At 50.7% G+C, this 21,540-nt stretch overlaps 10 protein-coding genes across 10 annotated transcripts; 5 read left to right on the forward strand and 5 right to left on the reverse strand.

Annotated features, from left to right (window-relative positions):
* Nucleotides 1-413: 413 nt before the first annotated feature.
* On the forward strand, nucleotides 414-1,610 carry J4E82_002713 (uncharacterized protein; the record flags this gene model as incomplete). Its single annotated transcript, XM_051729011.1, has 2 exons — nucleotides 414-418; nucleotides 452-1,610. 2 exons carry the CDS (start codon nucleotides 414-416, stop codon nucleotides 1,608-1,610), a joined length of 1,164 nt encoding a protein of 387 aa, XP_051591103.1.
* Nucleotides 1,611-1,863: 253 nt separating this feature from the next.
* On the reverse strand, nucleotides 1,864-3,969 carry J4E82_002714 (uncharacterized protein; the record flags this gene model as incomplete). Its single annotated transcript, XM_051729012.1, has 1 exon — nucleotides 1,864-3,969. The coding sequence occupies one exon, from the start codon at nucleotides 3,967-3,969 to the stop codon at nucleotides 1,864-1,866; it is 2,106 nt and encodes a 701-aa protein (XP_051591104.1).
* A 683-nt stretch (nucleotides 3,970-4,652) lies between these two features.
* On the forward strand, nucleotides 4,653-6,917 carry J4E82_002715 (uncharacterized protein; the record flags this gene model as incomplete). Its single annotated transcript, XM_051729013.1, has 1 exon — nucleotides 4,653-6,917. One exon carries the CDS (start codon nucleotides 4,653-4,655, stop codon nucleotides 6,915-6,917), a length of 2,265 nt encoding a protein of 754 aa, XP_051591105.1.
* A 284-nt stretch (nucleotides 6,918-7,201) lies between these two features.
* Nucleotides 7,202-9,176, reverse strand: J4E82_002716 (uncharacterized protein; the record flags this gene model as incomplete). The annotated part of the gene is made up of 2 exons (XM_051729014.1): nucleotides 7,202-8,223; nucleotides 8,285-9,176. 2 exons carry the CDS (start codon nucleotides 9,174-9,176, stop codon nucleotides 7,202-7,204), a joined length of 1,914 nt encoding a protein of 637 aa, XP_051591106.1.
* Nucleotides 9,177-9,925: 749 nt separating this feature from the next.
* On the forward strand, nucleotides 9,926-10,984 carry J4E82_002717 (uncharacterized protein; the record flags this gene model as incomplete). Its single annotated transcript, XM_051729015.1, has 1 exon — nucleotides 9,926-10,984. One exon carries the CDS (start codon nucleotides 9,926-9,928, stop codon nucleotides 10,982-10,984), a length of 1,059 nt encoding a protein of 352 aa, XP_051591107.1.
* A 478-nt stretch (nucleotides 10,985-11,462) lies between these two features.
* Nucleotides 11,463-12,143, reverse strand: J4E82_002718 (uncharacterized protein; the record flags this gene model as incomplete). Its single annotated transcript, XM_051729016.1, has 1 exon — nucleotides 11,463-12,143. One exon carries the CDS (start codon nucleotides 12,141-12,143, stop codon nucleotides 11,463-11,465), a length of 681 nt encoding a protein of 226 aa, XP_051591108.1.
* A 304-nt stretch (nucleotides 12,144-12,447) lies between these two features.
* On the forward strand, nucleotides 12,448-14,082 carry BNA51 (Kynureninase 1; the record flags this gene model as incomplete). The annotated part of the gene is made up of 3 exons (XM_051729017.1): nucleotides 12,448-12,916; nucleotides 12,977-13,038; nucleotides 13,090-14,082. The coding sequence occupies 3 exons, from the start codon at nucleotides 12,448-12,450 to the stop codon at nucleotides 14,080-14,082; spliced, it is 1,524 nt and encodes a 507-aa protein (XP_051591109.1).
* Nucleotides 14,083-14,313: 231 nt separating this feature from the next.
* On the reverse strand, nucleotides 14,314-18,878 carry J4E82_002720 (uncharacterized protein; the record flags this gene model as incomplete). The annotated part of the gene is made up of 4 exons (XM_051729018.1): nucleotides 14,314-15,454; nucleotides 15,506-18,360; nucleotides 18,413-18,516; nucleotides 18,569-18,878. 4 exons carry the CDS (start codon nucleotides 18,876-18,878, stop codon nucleotides 14,314-14,316), a joined length of 4,410 nt encoding a protein of 1,469 aa, XP_051591110.1.
* Nucleotides 18,879-19,120: 242 nt separating this feature from the next.
* J4E82_002721 (uncharacterized protein) lies at nucleotides 19,121-19,760 on the forward strand (the record flags this gene model as incomplete). Its single annotated transcript, XM_051729019.1, has 2 exons — nucleotides 19,121-19,165; nucleotides 19,212-19,760. The coding sequence occupies 2 exons, from the start codon at nucleotides 19,121-19,123 to the stop codon at nucleotides 19,758-19,760; spliced, it is 594 nt and encodes a 197-aa protein (XP_051591111.1).
* Nucleotides 19,761-20,510: 750 nt separating this feature from the next.
* Nucleotides 20,511-21,524, reverse strand: J4E82_002722 (uncharacterized protein; the record flags this gene model as incomplete). Its single annotated transcript, XM_051729020.1, has 2 exons — nucleotides 20,511-20,960; nucleotides 21,015-21,524. 2 exons carry the CDS (start codon nucleotides 21,522-21,524, stop codon nucleotides 20,511-20,513), a joined length of 960 nt encoding a protein of 319 aa, XP_051591112.1.
* Between the last annotated feature and the right edge of the window lie 16 nt (nucleotides 21,525-21,540).

Below are 21,540 nucleotides of genomic sequence, written 5' to 3' on the forward strand. Positions count from 1 at the left end.
TATGAGCAGTACGTCCATATTCATATGATTATCGTAGCCTCTGGAGCGCTTATGAACTTGAGCGGGGAGAAAGTCCTAGAGTGTACTTCTAGTCCCCCTAGTTTTCCCCTTTGACCTCGTCCCTGAGTGTATCAGCTAGCTAATCACCCACATCTTCCAGTGAACGTCCTGTTTGCCTTTGCCGCCGGCTTTACAGTAGCAAATCTTTACTACAATCACCCCATCCTCAACCTACTAGCCATAGATTTCGGTGTACGATATGAACAGGTTGCGCAGATTCCTACTGTAATGCAAGCTGGATATGCAGCTGGGCTGTTGTTTTTATGTCCTCTGGGAGACTTGTTGCCCAGACGGCCATTTGTATGCGGTTTAGTAGGGTTTACTGCGACCTTATGGTATGTTGTTTTTGAACTATGACGTGCACTAGAAGAAGACTACTGACGATGGATAGGCTCGGACTATGTCTAACCTCCGACCTTGGGACATTCACGGCAATATCCTTCATCGTAGCGGTAACAACTGTTACACCGCAGCTCATGCTCCCATTGGTCGGTGACCTAGCTCCTCCGTCACGCCGCGCAGCAGCACTCTCCATCGTCGTCTCTGGCCTCATGCTTGGTGTGCTTGTCGCCCGCGTCCTCTCGGGAACAATTTCGAATTTTGTCACCTGGCGCGCAGTATATTGGATGGCGTTTGCCATTCAATATATCATCTTCGTCCTCCTCTGGCTATTCATGCCCGACTATCCTGCAACCAACCCGGGCATGAACTATTTCAGAATACTGCTCGATATCGTTAAGATGCTTTTCCGTCATCCTGTTCTTGTTCAGGCTTGTCTGGCCGGTCTCTTCTGCTCAGCGCCTTTTACATCTTTCTGGACAACACTGACATTTCTCCTCGCGGATGACCCATACAACTATTCTTCCCTCACAATCGGACTGTTTGGGCTTATAGGCATAGCAGGCATGCTTATCTCTCCCATATATGCGCGTACAGTCACCGACCGCTTCGTCCCGCATTTCTCCGTCCTTTTCGGTCTTGCATGCTCGCTTCTGGGAATATGTCTAGGCACTTACACGGGTACCTTTACCGTCGCAGGCCCCGTCCTGCAAGCCCTATTGATGGATTTCGGCAACCAAACTGCGCAGATTGCAAACCGTTCTAGTATCTATTCGGTGGAACCTAAGCGGCGGAACGGGGTGAATACCGCTTTCATGGTTGCTACATTTTGTGGTCAGCTTATTGGCACGGCGGCTGGAAACCATATTTATGCTGCTGCCGGGTGGGTAGGAAGTGGCAGCGCTAGTGTTGGATTCATCTCTGCGGCGATTCTTGTTATCGTTGCTAGGGGTCCCTGGGAGGAGAAATGGGTTGGGTGGAGAGGCGGCTGGAGCATGATCAAGAAAGACAAGGATTCTGCTGATGGGAAGACAGCAGACAAAGCGATGCATGGACCAAATGTACCAAGAGATGAAGAAGTTGGGGTTGGTGCTAACGAAAAGGTGTTACAGGAGGTCGCTGCGGAACAGGGGCATGAGAGTCCGTTGAGAAGTGAAAATGGTAGCGAAGAGAATAGTAAAGAGGATGGGATTGAAGAGAAGAAAGTATGATGATTGTGGATAGAGTTCAGCTAGAATTGAAAGTAATAGTTTATTCTGTACTGGGTAGCCACAATACAGAAAGTGTTCAGGGTTACTGTCGTACCGGTACTTTGCATGTCATGTATTATCCTCGATGAGGAACGCAAAGTAAGCCTGTGCCAATTTGTGGCCCCTCACCCCACACTCTCTACGTCAATTCAATTTATCAAAGTACACGCTGGATATTAAAAATGGTTCCCTTTAGACCGTACGTGTCCTCGAATTACGCAGGCTTTGGTGCATTCCCCGCATTCATGAAGGCACTGATATGCTCATCGGATGGCATCTTTTCCAAGGGAGTAAGCCAGCTCTTGGCCTTGTCAAAGCTAGAGACCGCCTTGACAAGCTTGATGAAAAGCTGCGTATTCGTCTTGTCAACGCGACCCTTGAATTTGACGATGAGGTTCTGGATGTTCATGCCCTGGGGCGGCAACGATTCATAGATCTCCTTGGCAGATGGTAAAGGAGGTCGTGCTGGAGCTGCGGAGGGACTACCCGCGCGGCTGCCGTTGGCTGCTGGACTACCTGCACGACTAGCACCAGGAGTACCGCTAGGAGATCCGCCCATCATCATGCGGTTCTTGTCCTTCTTATCCTTCTTTCGCTTCTTGCCGGCGTCTGTCATCTCGCTGTCGCTACCAGAACCAGCGCCTTTGAGATTAGCAAGGGAAGATTTCCGAGATCCATCAGCTAGTTTGTCATGCTTCTTCTTATGCTTCTTGCGCGAAGACTCGTTACCACTGGCTTCTGACAAGTTGGGTGAACCTGGCCGCTTCTTGCTCTTGCTATCACCAGACTTGTGGTTTCCTGATGGAGTGTTGGAGCCTTTCGTCGACGTACCAGAGGGGACGTTGCCAGCCTCTGGAGCCTTGCCATTTTGCTCGGCTGCCTTCTTCTCTGCCTCCTCCTTTGCCTGTTGTCGCTCTGTTTCAGAGTCGGTATCCGATTCGCTTTCTGTGATGTACGGATTCTCTGGGTCGCTGTCAAGGTAGTCGTACTGCTTCTCGCGCTTCACCAGGGCTTTTCTAGTCGCCTTTTCCTGGATCCTCTTCTCCTCGGCTTCCTTCCGTTCTTGTTCTTCCTTTATGGCAATGGCCAGCTCATCTGGTCGATCCCATAGAGCGGCTTGCAGCTGGTCTCGCTTCAGCTTTTCAGCTGCCTCTTTGACGTCCTGCTCTTCACCTTCGAAGAGACCATTCAGACCCTCTTCGTCGTCGGCGAAGTCTTCCTCCAGATTGAAGTCAATATCGTCTGCGTCAGCTTCGCGCTTGACGAAGCCGATTGTGTCGTCATCGTTGCGTTCCCGCTTGATCCGGCCTTCGTCGTCTGCGCCACCACCCACACGGGTACGGACTCCACTCCACATCCTTGCATTGTTTTCTGCGTTGACGCGCTGCTTCTGACGCTCTTCAAGGTCGGCAAAGAACTTTGGTCCGCCGCCTCTTTCAACCTTGGCCAGGATCTTGTCCAAGTCGTCACCGCCGGTCTTGACCTTGCCCTTAACGTTGAAGCGATACCAGCGTTCCATGGGAGCCATTTGAATGGCTGTACTTGGATCTCCGGGGCGAGTAGTTGACAGCATGACGTGTGTCTCTGACAGCTCCGACTCGTAAGTGCCGACCCATGTCTGTTTGTTCTCGAAGTCCTCAAGATGCCACGGCAGCGTCTCCTCATAGCGCAATAGCTGGCGCTTCTTCGCTTCTGGAGTGTCGTCGGGGCGATACTTTTGCTCCGTCTTCTTGTGGAAGGCAGGGGGCTTCTTCATGCCGGTTGGCGCGATCTTGGCCTGGTTCTCTTCGCGGACCTTGCGACGCTCTTCCTTCTGCAGTTCGATGCGCTCGCGCTCCTTCATCTCTTCCATGTCCTCCTTGGTGTCCTCCTCTTCGTAGGTCGACCCCATGCCGCTTGGAGGCGCGCGCGGATCTCTGCGGTGGAGCTTGATCGGGGTCTTAAACTGATGCTCGTCGGTGATGTCGACGTGAGTTTTGCTATGCAGACGCATGACATGGTGTCGCAGCTCTTTCAGATCCTTGCGGCTCACGATGAGCGGGAAGACGCTGGCGCCTTGGTCGAGGAACTGCTGTCGCAACGCGTCTTTCGACTGGGTTCCATCGTTGGCGGGCCCTGCGACGGGCTTCTTGGCCTCGTTCATCTGCGACAACGACACCATGGGCCGGGTAATGTTCTGTAGCGGGCGACGGGGCTTGCGCAGGACATCGGCCTGTGGGCGCGGGCGACGGCGACGAACAGGCGGCTGCTGGCCATTGGCGGCGACGGGCGCGGCGGGCGCGCTGGCGGGCGGCGGGTTCCCGTTGGTGTTGCCGTTCATAGCGAAGGTGGTTGTGAGGATGAAGACAAGAATGAGGGACGGTGGGTGGCCGATAAAGACTGTTCGGAGACTCAGTCGCCTTTGTCCCAAGGAATCGTGCTCCACGGTCGAAGCGCAGTTGGAACGTCACAGCTCTGCGCTAACGCCTTAGTGTGCCAAGACCCATCACAGTGAAGCCGCCCCATCTCCGCCTCCAGGGAATGACACCATGGCTCGATTGCCATTGTCACCACCAGCCAAAATCCACATCGTGCTCGCTTCTTGCGCCACAAGTGAGCCGTCGCAGAAGCCGCACATCCCCAGCCACGCGTGCCATTGCGCAAAACTGCATTGTGCTTCTGTCTCAGTGCTGCCAAAGGCCTAACCACTTTGGCTAGGTGGGATATTCACGAGTGGTTGCCTGGCTTGGACGCTCATCGCAGATGCGCTAAAAGATCCACACGTTGGGGCTGTTCGATCGCTTGCTCCAAATAGTAACCGCGAAAACCACCGCGCGCCGCACCAAGCAAACTCAAAGAAAGAATCTCGAACCTGGGTCTGCAAAGTTACGTCCTGTGATTGCGAACTTAGCCTTGAGAGGCAATCTTCCATACTACCCATCTTTCACTGCTGGACTCCACAAGATCAGAGTCCCAAACCACGACTTTATTGCATCGCAAACGAGTCTGCACTGACCCGACACCATGGAGCAGGAGAACCCACCGCAACCCACTGGGCTGGAGAACCAGTTGCGCAATATGATTCTCGGCAACGTTAGCATAGCTGGTGGACAGTCTAGCCAAGATGTCCCCTCAGCATATCGTGGACGCGGGCGAGGCCAAGGGCGTGGACGTGGGCGTGGGCGTGGAGGTTTCCACGATACCGCCAATAACGTCAATAGCAATGGCCAGAACCACCCCACGCCAGGTCAAGCTCAGGGATGGCGTACAAACGCTACCGCCAACACGGCTCCAGCTCGAGGGGGTGGAAGAGGAGGCTATATCCCTAACCAGCGGTATCAACAACCTACGGGAAACGCCTTAAATCAGCAAGGTCTAAACTCGCCTCAGAACGGCTCACCAGTAGATCATCGGCAGTATTCCTCGCGGCCTTTCAGGCCTCCCTACCAACAGCAGAATCTGAATGCAACTGGTACGCCACATTCACAAACCCCTAGAATCCTCCAGCGACCCCATGACAACGTTGCACTGCCAGGTCAAGTTACAGTAGGCCCAACGTCATCATCACAGCGTCCTCGTCCGCAAGGTTCATATGCACCACGATCCATGAATCAGCCACGGGAGAACCCTATGGCTCAGATTGAGCATCTGGACTCAGTTGCGGCAGAAGAGATTCCGAAGGTAGAGATGTCCATGTCCGAGTTGGACGCCAAGGAAGATTTTCGAAAATACTTGGAAACGATCATGCAAAAGGCCTTTGCTCGAGACTACACTGGTGACATTGCGACCATTTCCTTGGTAGGCTTTGGAAGTTTAGCTTCAGGCTTTGGTATGCCCGGCTCAGACATGGATTTGGCTGTAGTACCAGAGTGGAAAGATCCAGCCAGAGCTAGTGATATCACGATCGACCGCGGTATTCCTCGTCTATTGGAACGAGCGGTCCTCGACGCCAAGCTCGGTGGCCGTCTGCTGACGAGGACAAGAGTGCCCATTTTGAAGATATGTCAGACACCGACCGAGACCCTATATAGAGCTCTCGCTGAGGAACGCCAGAAGTGGGACGAACTCCCAGAAGAGGAGAAGTATCCTTCAGACCTACCACAAGAACCTACTCAGCCACCAAAGCCGCTGGTGGATGCCGATGGATCGAAGGCTCCAGACCTGGCGGCGCAAGTAGACAGCTCCAACTTTGGTGACGACTTCCCTACCTTGGGGGCTGCGGCGACAACAAAGAAACGACAAAAAGCTCCCACAAACGCTGAGGTGCCCCAGGAAAACTCTTCTGTCCTAGCCACCAAGTCAGAGGATAAGATCAGCGACGGGACTGAAGATAAGACCAAGAGAGATCAGCATCATCGTCACGAGAAGCAGTGGACACGAGAGAAGGTTGTGGGTCCTCTCGACTTCCCAAAGACAGGTTGCGGAATTCAATGTGACATTAACTTCGAGAACCCGCTCGGCATCCACAACACCCATATGCTTCGATGCTACTCGTTAACTGACCCGCGTGTCCGACCCATAGTTCTCTTTGTCAAGTCTTGGGCCAAGCGACGTAAAGTCAACAGCGCATACTCCGGTACTCTCAACTCGTACGGATGGGTGCTCATGGTACTGCATTACCTGGTCAATATCGCGCAACCACCAGTATGTCCGAACCTTCAGCTCTCCGTCCCGCTCCCAAGCGACGCAGAAGCCCTGGAGCAGTTCTTCAAGCATACAACTATTGCAGGCTATGAGGTACGTTTCTGGCGCAATGAACCGGAAATTATGCAAGCCGCAGAAGCTGGTCGCCTTTCGCAAAATACACAGTCCATCGGTTCATTACTACGTGGATTCTTCCAGTACTATGCTTCTCTTTCTGGGTACGGCTATGGACCTAAACCTCCCCAGTTCTACTGGACTAACGAAGTCATCTCCCTTCGGACGCCTGGCGGTATCTTGTCGAAGCAGAGCAAGGGTTGGGTGAGCGCAACAACCAAGATTACAGCTGAGAAGAAGGTTACCAACCGGTACCTCTTCGCCATTGAAGATCCTTTCGAGACCGACCACAATGTTGCAAGGACAGTCACTCACCGTGGTATCGTCGCTATTAGAGACGAGTTTAGAAGAGCATGGAGGATACTCAAAGCCATCGGACAGGACACAGAGCCTGAAGGCGGAATCTTCGACGAGGTCGTGGAGCAACCGCCTATTCCGAAACCCGAAGAGGTCCAAAAGGGCAATATCGAGAATCTTGGTGTTGATGGGGAGACGAAAGGTGAAGGAGTCCATCAAACGATTGGAGTGTAAGAGGTCTGTTTCTCTTCCTGGCTCGGTCAGATTTGAATCCTACGGTACTGGGCAGATGTTAGACTATTGTATTAGTTGCAACACGTATGTGTATTATCGAAAGGTGTTCAACTGGATGTGGTGCACGGGCACTGATGATAACGAAGATGCATGGAATAACGACTTCACGAGATGGATACGCTAGGCAGTTCGAGTTTGCTTTCAGAAGTTTACACCTGCTTCACTGTATTACCATAGATGTAGAAATAATCATGATCAAATTCGCGATTTGGACAGCCTCCTTCTCAGAGTTGGAGCCATCCCTCCCACTCCTGCTCCATCTCAAAGAATGCGTCAAAGGCTGTGCTGACGGAGCTCCCCTGCATACTTTGAAAAGCTTCTGTCTGTGAACGGTCTTGATCTGCCGGTGGATCGAAGCTCTGGCCGTCTTCATAACTCATGTCTGCCAAGACTGACGAGGTGAAGCCAACGCTTGCTTCAGATGATTGTGCGTTATCTGCGCCGTTATTTTCCGACCTACTATGCAGTCTACCAAGAACAACATCCATAGTATTCAAAGCTGTCTGAGCTTCTTTCGAGAACACTTTCTGCGGCTCCCAGACACTTCTCGATCTCTCGAGCGCCTCTACACTCTTCATAGCGACCTTTCCACCGATCAGCCCCTTCTTGATGTCATCATCCAAGTTGAAGCACAACACAGTCGTGGCAAGCAAGAACTCGGATTGAACCAAAGAAAGAATCTTCCATCGATCAGTATATAACATACGCCCCGGCTGGCACTGCTCAAATAGCTCAGCCTGTAGTTGTAACATCTCCGTAGCCGCATTCACGCATGTCGTATGTGAAATGCTGTACTTGCTATTTGCCTTCGCAAGAATCATGAACTTGCGGTGAAGGGTGATCTGTGCATGATGATAAGACATCGCCATATAAATACGGCGGGTGATGAGCTCAGCACCGTCTAAGACAGACCGTTGCATGGATTTCAGCTCGAGTATAGGAGGCTTCTGTGCGTATGCAGTATTGAGCAATACATCCAAACGCATTGCTTCCTCGTAGTCTCGCTGCTTAGATGACGTAGTGAAATCGCAGATCATTCCGTAGACGGAGACAATTCTACTCTTGTAGACCAGGAATTGAGCAAGCGTGTGTTCATTTTGTGGTCTAGCGGGCGGCAATACGGTTGAAGTGTCGTCGAAGTCGTCGTCAAGAAGGTTACGAGGTTCAGCGGTATCGCATTGAGTCTCTTTGATGATGCGCGGAAGGCCGACCTGGGAAGCAGATGCAGTGTCGAATTGTGTGAGTACTAAATGTAGTTGTACGAAGTCAGTATAATTCCTACATGCAGTTTGTACAGAGAAACTTACTGTACCAAGTACGCCGGCGCATTTCTGCCTCGTAAACACTGATGTTTGGGAAATGCGAGCCGTCACGATGATAGCCCATCTTGAGCGCTACACGTATAATGACACCTGTCAACTGCCAGCATCCGTGTTGTGTGTCTTCGCCTTGAAGGTATTCGGTCTGCAGAAAGGCCAAAAGAGCTTCAATAGTATGCGGCGCTCCCTTCATGTAATTGCCTAGCCTCAGGCACTGTATCATCTTCTCTCGTGAGATTATGACTATGCTACGATATTCGGATGCCGTCGTCTCATCAAGTGAGCCTGCATCTCCATTGATGAAGAGGGTACAATACGCCACAGTGTACATCATGCCATATAGTATGGTCAGCCACATGGTCGATGTCGAAAGTGGGTCCTCCCAGAAAGCCTCATATTGTTTGAAGAAGACCCCGCGATGAACAACAAGGGAAACGGGCATATCGGCCCACTTGAAGTACTTCGATATCATGCTGTCGACAACGATACGAGGTGGAATCGTAGCAATGATATCCATCTTCGTGGTTGGATATGTCTGAAGAAGAAACAGATCGTTACCAGGAAGTACCGGGTCAGTATAGGAATCCCCTAAATCTTCGGGATGTTGCTGCACCATGCCCTTCAGATCACCGATTTCATCGAGGATGGCTTTCCAGTGATCACTCTCTACGTATGAGGACTCATGGTTCTCCAGATTCATACTCCCAACCCCGTATGTGAGAGGATCTGTATCACCGGCGACATCAGTAGCCATGGGAAACGCCACGCTGTCAGGCAATGGAGCATTGAGTTTGCTTTGTTGCTTATCAAGCAAAGACCGAACCAGTGATTCGAGTTGGTCGATTCGTTCCTGAAAAATCTTTCGGGTGGCAGTGTCCATTGGTGGGTCTCTTTGTGAAGCTCGAGGAACCTGAGACAGAGGAAACGTGCATATCGTTGCCTGCCCTAACCGGATGCAACTCCCACATGGCTTGTTGCGGTCACAACGGAGTCTGAGTGCGAGTTAGCAGCAATTGTTCAGTATAGAGAGATGAACGGTTTACTCGCTTTCGCTTCCGGCAAAAGTCGCAAGACAGCTGAACCTTCTCTCGGCCTCTCATCTTCTCCAGTAGCCGTGCGGAGGAAACGGGGGAACTCGTCATGTCCTCGAATTGCTTCTCCTTTGGTCAGGAGATGAGGACTGGAATGAGTCTTATTAGAATTGTGAGCATGCCCCTTGACAGCGCCCGCGGGCACATCAGCCACTCATAATGTGCACGGATCATATTTCCATCGCATAATGTACACTATATCGCTCATTCTTCCCGTTGGGGTATGTAAGCGTCAGCGTACCTGGTATGAGCCAGTAATCTTCTGTGGCTGGAAAGTGGGTCCAAACGGACGTCCGCTTGACGCTGATTGGCACATTGTATCTCATCCTTGAAAGCACACAGCAGGCAAGCATGAAAACTAACGTTGATATTTGTATAGAATAACCAAGGAAGTAATATTTAAACAAGCTCCAAGGAATCACATATTCCACTCTCTTACTTCTCGATATCTTGAGGACAAGTAACTACCACTTCAAAGACCATATCCTATACAATGCCTACCAATCTTGCAGCATGGATACCAGCACCTAAGCAACGAATGCAAGTCGCAGAAGCACCATTTCCTACACCTGGGCCAGACGAAATCATCATTAAGAACCGTGCAGTAGCAGTCAACCCTGTCGATTGGGTTTTGCAAGATCAGGGCACCAGTATGGCATTTGGTTGGATCAAATATCCTTTCGTCTTTGGATACGATGTCGCTGGCGAGGTGGTCCAGGTTGGGAACAAGATCGTGCGGTTTAAAGTAGGGGACCGCGTTCTAGGTCAGGCACAGAGCACGGACAAGACGATCAACAGCGCGGCGTATGGAGCATTCCAGCTGTATACCGTTCTCCTCGAAAGGAACTCATCGCCCATTCCGGATACCACATCATTCGAGTCTGCTTCAGTGATGCCATTGGCCTTCACCACTGCTGCTGCAGGGTTATTTGAGAAAGACCAGCTAGGCTTGCAATATCCTCAACTTGACCCGAAATCGACCGGAAAGACTGTCCTTGTGTGGGGAGGCTCGACTAGTGTGGGCTGCAACGCTATCCAACTCGCTGTAGCCGCTGGATACGAAGTCGTATCGACATCTTCTCCAAAGAACTTTGATCTCCTGAGATCGCTCGGAGCGACCGAAGTTTTCGATTATAATGACCCCTGTTCAGTTAATAAAATTGTTAAGTTCATGGAAGGAAGAGAATGCGCGGGGGCCCTATCAATCGGAGAGGATGCAGTTTTCCGCTGCCTGGATGCACTGAGCAGCTGCAAAAGCGGCAAACATATCGCGATGGCAACATATCCAATCCCGGCTCAACCGAAACGCTTAGTCGCGCTGCAGATTGTCTGGAGCTTCGCGACTTCGATGATCTCTATCGCTATCAAATCAAGGCTAAGGGATATCAAAACGAGCTTCATATACGGATCAGTAGCACACAGCCCTGTTGGTGAAGCCGTATATGCCGACTTCCTGCCTGAAGCCCTTGCAAGGGGCAAGTTCAGACCTGCACCGGAGCCCATGATCGTTGGAGAAGGACTAGAAGCTATCCAAAGAGCGTTAGATATACACAAGAAGGGAGTCTCGGCGAGAAAGGTCGTTGTAAGCCTGAGGTAATGCTGGGAGCTGACGTACTTATGATTTGCTGCTTTCTCTCGTACAATGACTGTACCCTCTGTACTGTTTCTGGATATGTTACTATGGTCAGAACATGATCGCAACTTACAAATCTTATCAAATCAATCTAGTTTTGCTTGACCAAAGTGCCGAATAGTTCCGATGATATAGACATAGAAGTTACGAGTTTTGGCGGAATTGTTCAACACCTAAGCCCGAGCAGGCACCCTACTTTAGTTCACCCTTGCGCACCCGCCCCACGCATCGTCCTACCTCCATAGCCTCCAGCTTTTAGCTAAGACGCGGCATGATCAAGTCTCTCCTGGCCTTCGTGAAGTGTTTGTCTTTTGTCTCCACCGTGCCTTCAAGATATCAAGAAGGTGCAGGAAGTAATCCGTATAGGCTACCCATGCACGCGCACTGTTACTTCGATAGTGGTACATGTTTATTGCCAGAAAGTACACACGCACTGCATAACTTACAACTTGATGTCAAAACTTGTCCCGCACCCACAACTGCTCGTCGCCCCCGGTATGCCCGTAATCTTGAACTGGCTACCTATCAACTCCATCGTATAATCCACCGTGCTTCCATTCAGCAACTCTAGGCTAGACTCGTCAATTACGATCTTCTCGCCCCTTTCCCCCTCAAATATAGTGTCTTCCTCGGCCGCTGGGTCTTTCGATAAGTCCGTCAGGTCCATAAGATACTGGAAACCGTGACATCCGCCGCTCTCGATGCTCACGCGCAATGCGAGGTTTGGGTTGTTGTCGCCTGTAGAGATCTTCTGGAGGCGATTCGATGCACGAGGTGCTATAGAGATCAACATTGGGTTACCGGAGTCATCGGTACGAGGGTTCTGGATTGGTTGCGCGGGCTTTGCGGTGGAGGCGTCGGATGATGTGGCAAGAGTCCGTCGTGGTATGTGTTGTCGTTTTGGGAATATGGAGATCTGTGCTGGAATATTTCTGAGCACCCTGCGTGGAGATGAAGGCGCAAGAAAGTCGAGGAAAGGCGACTGCGAAGTGGCGCCTGAGGACACTCTGCTGTACGCTCGCGTGGATTGGATCGCGGCAGTTGTAGAATGGGCGGATCCTTTTGCCATCGTCCTCCTCGCTATTCGCAGGCAAGATGCGCACATGGTTGAAGTGGACGCCATTGTTGCGATATCGAGGTTGTGGTGAGATGAAGGTTCATGAATCTGAGGTCATGGCTAAGAATGTCACGGCCGACGAGACCCAATCAGACGCGCCCACCGACTGAGAGTTCTAGATCGCTTAGTCATACGATGACCCCACCTTGTACCGCCACTATTAGTCGTACGAGCCACCAGGCCGTTCCAGTCTTACCCGCCAGAGCTATTTACTTATCGTGCCTGAGAGCTCCATGATAGCGCCATATCATCTCTGCATAAGCTTCTTTTTGTTTGATTCCTGGTAGTCTTTCGTACATCACCAGCGACGATGCCCAAACACTACAATGCATATCTCGAACTTCCACACTCGGAACTTTGCACAGAGGAGTTCGCAAGGAATGAAGACAGAAAGGATGGATTGAGCAAGTTGAGGAACGAATTTGTGATTCCAAGTAAAGGCGACTTGAGAAACAAGAAATTCGGATTTCAGCAAAACTCTTCGGGAGAGGCCGCCGCTACGCGCGAAGACGACAGCGAAGATTCCATATACTTCTGCGGCAACTCTCTAGGACTTCAACCTCGGAGAACAAAGGAATATGTTAACCGTTACCTGGATACTTGGGCATCCAAGGGTGTGTTTGGTCATTTCACGAATTACGAGGGAGGATTACCGCCATGGCTACACATCGACGATGCGATCAAAGACCAGACAGCAAAGGTAGTCGGCGCACTACCTACAGAAGTCGTCATAATGGAGACTTTGACTGCAAATTTGCATTTGCTCATGGCAAGTTTCTGTAAGTGTCCCAGTGAGAACTGCATGTGAGCATGTACTGACTTTGTACACCCACATTAAGACCGACCAACCAAGGACCGGTACAAGATCATCATTGAGGCGAAGGCATTTCCTAGTGATCATGTAGGTTTATGCGAAAATGCTCTCAGCGCTTAGATATTGACTTCTTCGTAGTATGCCGCTCTCTCCCAGATCGCCCACCACAACCTCGACCCATCTGCGCTCATAACCATCGATCCGCCCTCAGCGTCCTCGCCTTACCTTTCCAACGAGCACATACTCTCAGTCATATCCCAACATGCGCCAACGACTGCACTGGTCTTGTTACCTGGTATCCAGTTCTACTCGGGCCAGTTCTTCGATATAGAGCTCATAACGCGCCACTGCCGATCGCTGGGTATAACCGTAGGCTGGGACCTTGCCCATGCAGCTGGAAACGTACCACTGAAGCTACATGACTGGAATGTTGACTTCGCAGCATGGTGCAACTATAAATATATGAATGGTGGCCCTGGTGTTATTGGTGGACTGTTTGTACACGAGAGGCATGGAAGAGTGGAGCAAGTGCCTGCAGTTCGAAAAGATGGCACAAACGGCGCAGCGGGTAACAGCACAGAGCTTGCCTACCGACCGCGATTAAGCGGCTGGTGGGGAAGCGATAAAGACAGTCGCTTTCGCATGGAAAACAAGTTCGTGCCAATCACTGGGGCGGGCGGCTTTCAGCTTAGCAACCCTAGTGCATTAGACATGACATCTGTCATGGCTAGCTTAGACGTCTTTGCTTTGACGAACATGGACGCTTTACGGCAGCGGAGTCTCAGGTTGACTGCGTACCTCGAAGCGCGGCTACTAAAGTATGACGGAGGAGAGCCACCTTACAAGATTATTACACCTGCGAATCCGGCGGAGCGTGGTGCGCAGCTCAGTGTGCTTCTCAACCCAGGACTGCTGGACCAAGTTCAACACTATATCGAAGAACGTGGCGTGGTCGTCGATGAAAGAAAGCCTGATGTGCTTCGCGTGGCGCCTGCACCACTGTATAACTCCTTCCACGATATCCATCGCTTTATCACTGTCTTCCACGAAGCTTGTCGTATAGCCGTGAAGGGTGCTGGGCAGAAGGGCGCGCACAATGACAAAATCCCTGAAGGAATCGCGAATGTATGATTGTCCTGTGCGCTATCTCAGGCGGTACCTACTCGTTTTCGAGAGCGATGTAATTTCTAATACTAGTAACACATTATACCCCAGCAATAGCAACTTTCATCATGTCGTATTCAAAAGTTTGATTCAAGAAAGGGAACTCTATGTAGTAGACAAGGTCGCGATCGGGAGCAGGTAAAAGCCGCCACCCGTTTAGGTCGTCGTATGCGAACATGTATCCAAGCATCCTAAGCCCTAAGCCTTAAGCGCAAAAGAGAACAGACTGTCCATCTGCACCCATTGCCTTCCATTCCTCTCCAGCCATCGCTCCACCACGCCCTTGAGTGTACCAAATCTCTCTCTGTTGACTTCCGCCAGCACTTTCATCTTCTCTTTCCTCTCCATATCCTCTGATTTCACACCAGCATCCATCTTGCCTACACGGTCAACATCAAATAACGATTGATAGTACAACAGTTGGTTCCAAACATCGCGTTCCTTGATCTCGTAACTCATCTTGCCCAAGCAGTCGCGAGCGAGACCCTTCGGGCCAAGGCAACGGTGTCCGTAGACAGATATACTACGCGTTCGATTTGAACATTGTGGGTCGTCGCAAAGAACATGACCGGCGTAGTATGACGCGAGGACTTGACGGATAGAAGATTCTAGCTGGGCCACCACGCTGATGTTTTGTAGCAACTTGCCGCAGCCTTCAGCGGGACATTGTATTCCACTGTGGGAAATGGTCTGCAATGATGCCGTAGTTGGTGATGTCGAAGAAAGACCCTGGAATGGGAATACAGTTGTACACTCCCGGCAGCGCAGCCACAGTGGCGAGCAAGATTGGAAGCGTACGGAGTCTGGAATTTGCGACTCCAGAGGATGGATTTCTGTGTCTTGTTGCGCACCTCCAGAGACGGTGCTCACGCGATATTTGGAAGTGTCGAGACCGAGACAAGCTGCCAAGAGAGTGACGTTGGTTCCGCTGATGGGAGCACAGAGACGTTCTACTGGTGGTAGAATCTGTTTGTGGAGGTAGTAATCAATATCTGGTTTTAGTCCACTGTCGGCTTTCAGGACTTCATCAACCGGATAGGCGTTCTTTGCTGCGTTTTCGGCCGAACCAGACGATTCACCCGTAATGATGAAGCTCATAACGTCCTTGGCCTTGACGTGTTTGCCCTTTGCCTGAAGGCGAAGTGCGACCTGGACAGATGGCATCGAGTTACCATTGGGATACTCCTTGGGGTTCTTTCCGAGCTGTGTATAGATGGTGTACTTCCGAGCTGGTACGGTGTACTCGCGCATCTGCTTGCTCAGCTCACGGAGATGGTTGTGGATCTTCTCGACGACTACCTCAGGGTCTTCACCGCTAAGGAGGAAGTTAAGTAGTTCCCTACATCTTTGTTAGCGAATTGTACTAGATGTTCGATGCGGCAAGACTTACGTTGACGTCTCCTTCGACAGGGCACAGTATTCTCTGCGTCTCATGTCGAGACCCTTGACTTCAAGTTTCTCGATGTACTTGCCGTCAACAGAGACCATGTTGATGGCGGCGTACTTCTTCTTGGCATGCAATAAGATGCGACGGAAAACGTTGTCGATATCGATCTCCAAAAGTCTGTAGCTGTCGTTGATCTCCCTTTTGAACTCGTTACCCAATTTTAGCGCATCTTGAATGTTGTCGACATTTGTGTTGATCATGACGGAATCTGTATCACCATAAATGACGCGCAGCGCCTTCTCCTCGGCCATGTCCTTAGTCTTCCGAAGAATTTCACGACCCTTGTATGTCGTGAGCATAGCGAGTGGTCGAGCGTAGAACCGAGATTTGGTATATCCCAAGCATCCGTACATAGAGTTGGCAGTAAGCTTTAGAGCCATTTGCTTGATATCCCAGGTGGCCAGCTCATCCGGTGTAGCATCCTTTGCCTTCATAAGCTTCTTCACTTCGCGACGACGCGAGACAAGTGTAGCAATAAGACGCGGCAAAATACCCTGATCTTGGTTCATGGGAACTTCTGGCACCTTATCGTCATCCTCTGAGAGATCCGATCGCTCCACAGTCGTGAAGCAAATGTTAAACTCCTGGATAATACTGGGGTAAAGAGAGTTGAAGTCCATGACCAGAATGAACTTGTCGTAGAGACCTTTCTCGGGTTCGAAGACGAGACCACCTTTGAACTTGTCTTTCTTCTTTGCGTCCGCACCTTCTTCACCTTCCGCCGCTTCTTCCTCAGCTTTGACCTTGCTCTTGCCCCACTGTTTGTCCGGGCAAATGTACTTGTTCTTGTGGAACTCGTGCAGCAAAATGTACTCGTTACGCTCTGCGCGGGTTCCGCTCAGCGTTCGGGCCCATGAGTTACCTGCCAAGTTGGTGAGAACCTTGGTAAGTGGAAGCATCTGCACTTTTATCGCAATGGCAGCGATGAAGTAGGCATCAGCTTGGCAGTGCTTGATGTAGTTGAGAAGACCCTCCTTCGTTGTCGCCCAGGTCTTCAGTGCAGCTTCGTTATCAAGCTCTTCACGTCGCTTGTTGAGTCCAAGCTGAACCATCTCTTCAAGACTCCACGACTGACACTTTGGCATAAGGGATTTTCCAAGGTCATTCGCCAAATCGCACAGCAAGCGACCAGAAGCTAGTTGCTTTTCAGCAAAGAAACTGCCACCGCCCTTGCCCATACTCTTAGGCCAATCACTTCTCTTAAGTCGTCCAATGCGGTGCCATCCTGGGGTCTTCTTCTCTCGAAGACGGCTTAGCAAGACGCTGTAATCGACGTCGTCTAAGCGATGGCCGACAAGAACATCCGGGTCATGGCGCTGGAACATCGCCATCAACAGACTGAGAAGTTCTTGCTCTGTCTTCTTCATGTACATGTTGCCTTTCACTTTCTCGACTTCTTTATCGAAGCCTGTTGGGAAAGCAGTGCCATTCGGCCGCATGATAGTGAAGCTCTTGCACTGCATTTGATCGACAGGTGTAGTGTCAGTCAGAGAGAAGCTATCGTATATCATAGCACTGGCCACTAGGATCTCCTGCTTGTTGTCCTTGGCATTGAAAGTGGTTCGCAGGGAGAGACTCATGAGGGTCATTGGAGGCGCGTCCAGATTGTCCGACGCGCTCGTGACTGTGATATTGTTGGGTTTGCTCACCAAGACTTCGAGCTTACACCAAGAAGCGTTGGCGACAGCAGCGAAGTCGGGAGCGTCAATCTTGAGCCAGCATGGTCCCATGACGTTCTTCCAAAGAACAAATTGTTCGAAAAGCGAGGTGTTGGTTCCAAAAACATGCGAGAATGTTTCTCCCTTTAAATCAGAGGCTAAAGGCATCTTGTCATATCCATAAAGAAGCTTGAGGTAATCGGCTTCTTTGGGTATGTCGGCCAGTTCGAAAGCGTACTTCCTGGTACATGGCTTGATCTTGTGTAAGTTTACGCGGTGCTTGCTCATTATGGAGTCAACCTCGTCTGATACATCACTCAGACCAACCTCCTCGTCTGTGGTTACTCCTCGGATGTGACGGTACTCTCGGGGCAGAAAGTACAACTTTCGGAGGATGTTATCGACCTTCACAAAGCAACTGACATAGTTGCCTGACTTCTTGTCCTTAACTTTACCGAACAGGCACAAGCTGCCGTTAATTTCAGTGTAGTCGATCCAGAACATGCGTAAGCTGCCGTCCTCTTCCAGCGCATCCTGTGGTTGTATCTTGCCCATACCAGTAGTTGCAGGGGCAGGACTACTCATGACGTTGAGTTTGCTTGTGACATCATTCCACGAAGAAGCATCGACAGGTGCTGTGGAAGGTCCAACAGGTGAGCTGGCAGGTGCGGGATAGTCTTCTTTCTTGATCTTCGCTATCGGTCGTCTGCCGGCCATGTTGACGCTGGCTATTGGCACACCAAGATGTGTCGTGGGTTGAGCCACCTCCATGAGGTCATCTTCTTCCTCTTCTTGTTTAATCGCAGGATGTGCTCTTCGTTCTACGGCTTTAGCAACGGGTGATGATTGTAGTGGAAGGTCGCTCATAGGATGGTCGTCGTCCAGTATGGGAAGGTCATCGTCATCGACGTATGCATTCGCTGCCGGTGGTGTGTCTGGCATGTGTGCGTCTGAACCATTGGTCCGCTTTGTTACCGCAGTCGACCGGTTCTCTGATACAGGAGGTGACAGCACGCGTGTTTTCCTTCGCGCCTCTGTCTTTACGGGACGCGTTCGGTTCTTCGAGGAGGGAACGGGGTTTGTGTCGATTTCGCCAAGTAGGTCCTCCATGAAGTCTTTGTCGGCTGCAGTCACAACAGGCTGGATGTGTTAGCGTTGACCCCGCACGAAGTCATGTACTCGAAGAGCTCACCTTGGCCTTTGGTGCCTTTGCAGCATTCTTCGCACTGAAGTACTTGCTAATGCCATTGTCAATCTTTTTTCGCTTCTCCTCGTCTTCTTCGCGTTTCCGTTTGGCTATAACGCGTTAGTACTACTGTTGATTGGCCGTGATTACATCATTTCATACCAGCTTTGCCTTTGGCAGGCCGCTCGTCTTCTCCCTCGCTGTCTGTCGCAGCATAATGGTATTGACCGTGGCCTTCATCCCACTCCTCCCGGCCGTCATCGACATATCCCTCGCCCTCGTCGCCAACAACGAAATCATCTTGATCCAGTCTTCCCCGCACAATCTTCTTATAGCCCTCTTCGTCGACCGTATCGTACAATTGCTCTTCTTCTGCGACTTCGTATGTGGACAAACGCGTCTTGCCTGCCGCACGATTCGCTCGCAGTTCCGCGAGTAGGGCAGCGCCGGTCTTCTTCCCTACACGCGACATGATGTATTACAATGTATAGGTTGTGCGAGTAAAAAGCGAAGTGAAGAAATTGGGGTATCTGGTGCCGTCGAAGGCGTGTTTGGAGGACTGGCGGGACGACAGGTTAAAGTGCAGGAGCGACGCGCTAATCGGCACCGTGCACGCGACGCGACATCCCATTAATCACGCCAAGACGCTACCCCGATTCGTACATTCTATTACTTGCCCACAACGGGCTACATCTTCAACACCACAACATCATCATGGCATCAGTCTCAAAAGCCCCTCTGGTCTGGATAGACTGTGAGGTAGGCTTACTTGTGCTCTTATGCAGTATTTCGTTGACCCTGTTAGATGACCGGCCTGAACACTGATAATGACACTATCATGTCTCTTGCCGCATTTGTCACTGACGCAGACCTCAACATCCTCGACGAAGCAGGCTATGAGGCCATCATTCATCATGAAAAAGAGCAGCTCGACCGTATGGGCGAGTGGTGTACAAGTCATCATGGGCAGTCTGGTCTAACGCAAGCCTGCATCGACTCTGCCACTACCGCCGAAGAAGCAGCAGAGGGCCTACTTGCCTACATCAAAAGATTTGTGCCTGAGCGCCGCACTGCTCTGCTTTCCGGTAGCTCTGTGCATGCCGACAAGTCTTTCCTCGTCAAGCAGCCTTACAAGGTTGTCACCGACTACCTCCACTACCGGATCATGGACGTCAGCAGCATCAAAGAAGCTGCTCGTAGATGGGCGCCCAAAGACACACTCAAGAAGATTCCAAGGAAGAAGATGTTGCATGAGGCACGTGCGGATATTCTGGAGAGTATCGAAGAAGCGAGATACTATCGCGAGGCGTTCTTTCTGAAGCCAGCGAGCACGATAGAGTCGTCAAAAGAATGATGGTGGATTCAGAAGTAGCATGAAAGCCGTATAGTTCTTGGATAAGGCAGAGGAAAGATGAGATGAATTGATACTGCCTACAAGAGATGAGGTGACTGCCTATATACGGCAGTCTATTTGCTGCATACAAAAGGAATGTGAAGACAATCAACCTGGTTGTACATGAGATGGAAGTTGATGGAAACCAGCAACAATCACCCTTGTCTAAACCCTAAAAATCATGCATTAGTATCAAACAGAGCGTCTTCTTGGATTTTGGATTCTGCTACGGCACAAATCGCCTTGCAAGCACTGTTTTGCAAGTGTCACTGCTTCCTATCATGTCCACTGATCTCGCGGCGTGTATAGCGGCGGTCTGTCATGCGCGGATATGCAGCATTCCTGGAAGAATGATAGAAGACATAGTGAGTAAACATTGTAGTGTGGCAAAAACCTAAGAGAGGTATGCATAGGCGATACAGGTTATACAAGAGGTCGAAGAGACGGACATGGGTGTATACCAGAATGTAAAAGTCTAAATACTGGCGGTAGTAGCTCACTATTCACCCCTTTGGTTGACTTGGTGATGCGCGTGGATCTTAAGCAGGAACGCGATTACTCATCGCAGGGTATCATACTCCTGTTCTGCTTGTGCACTAACATATGCCTACTGTGAGGATTGCCAGTAGACTGTCGCTTCATACGTACAAGATGCCTACCATGCATCATGCCGCAGCCTGACTCCGAAGTTTTATCCTCTTCGCCTTGTGCTCATTTCTTTCCAATGCTGAATCCCCTCGTCATGTAATCCGCACTGTTGCCCGCCGATGCCTTATGCTCCGTCTTGTTAAACAAACTATTCACGTTGTCATTTTGCGCCATCTTCCTCCTCTTATTGCGTTCTTTTTGCTCCTCAAGCACCTTTCGTGTTAAGGAGGCCGTGGCAGAGTTCTTGATTCCGTCATTGGCTGATGTTGTCGGGTTTGCTGCACCCTCTTTCTTTGTCTTTCCGTCTCCGCCTGGTAGTGGGGTTTTCGTGGCGCTGTTTTCAGTGGACGCATCGCCGTGCTTACGTTTCTTCTTGCTTCCGGGCGCTTTCTTGAGCGCGTGTGTGAGGCCCTTGTCCTTCAATACTTTCATACGTAGATTCAATCGCGCGATATCGGTTGGTGTGGTGGGTAAGATGGGTATGATATCGTTCTCAGCGTACGGTTCGTTGCACTGGTAGCAAATCAGTCGTCGTGTCTTGAAATGGTCAACGCAGCAAATACATACTGTCAAACACGTGCTCTCGCCGACTTCCTTAACGACACTTCCCGCAAAGGCATGTCCACAAGGAACAACATACACAGCCTTACTCCCAAACCCTAGCCTCTCTCCAGTAATGGGACATTTCCATTTCTCACCTAGAGTCTTCTGTACCTCACCACCGTCTTTCTCCTCAATTTCAAACTTGACTTCGACCACGTCTTTCAGACCCTTGACCCTATCCCCGAATGTGCCTAATTCTGAATCTTTGACGCCTGCGATCTTCTTCATCTCCGTCTTTTCTGCGTCATCTTCTTCTTTTAGCAAGAACTCGATGATGGAGTCCTTGTTGTACAGAATACCAGCAGCATCGGAAACTACGGGGCGGGCAAGAGGCTTGCGCGTCAAAGGATCAGTGGACCAGGCGTATTCTTGTTGTTCGGTTTGCGCCTCTTTGATCTGGGCGGTTGTGAGAGCTTTAGCGGCTTCCTTTACGAGTTCGCTACGTTTCGGAATCGATCCACCGTCGTTGCCCATCGCGTAGGGCTTGGCT

Source organism: Alternaria postmessia, assembly GCF_024291825.1.
Source record: "Alternaria postmessia strain BMP 2775 chromosome Unknown scaffold_11, whole genome shotgun sequence".
In the NCBI taxonomy this organism is placed as follows: Eukaryota; Fungi; Ascomycota; class Dothideomycetes; order Pleosporales; family Pleosporaceae; genus Alternaria; species Alternaria postmessia.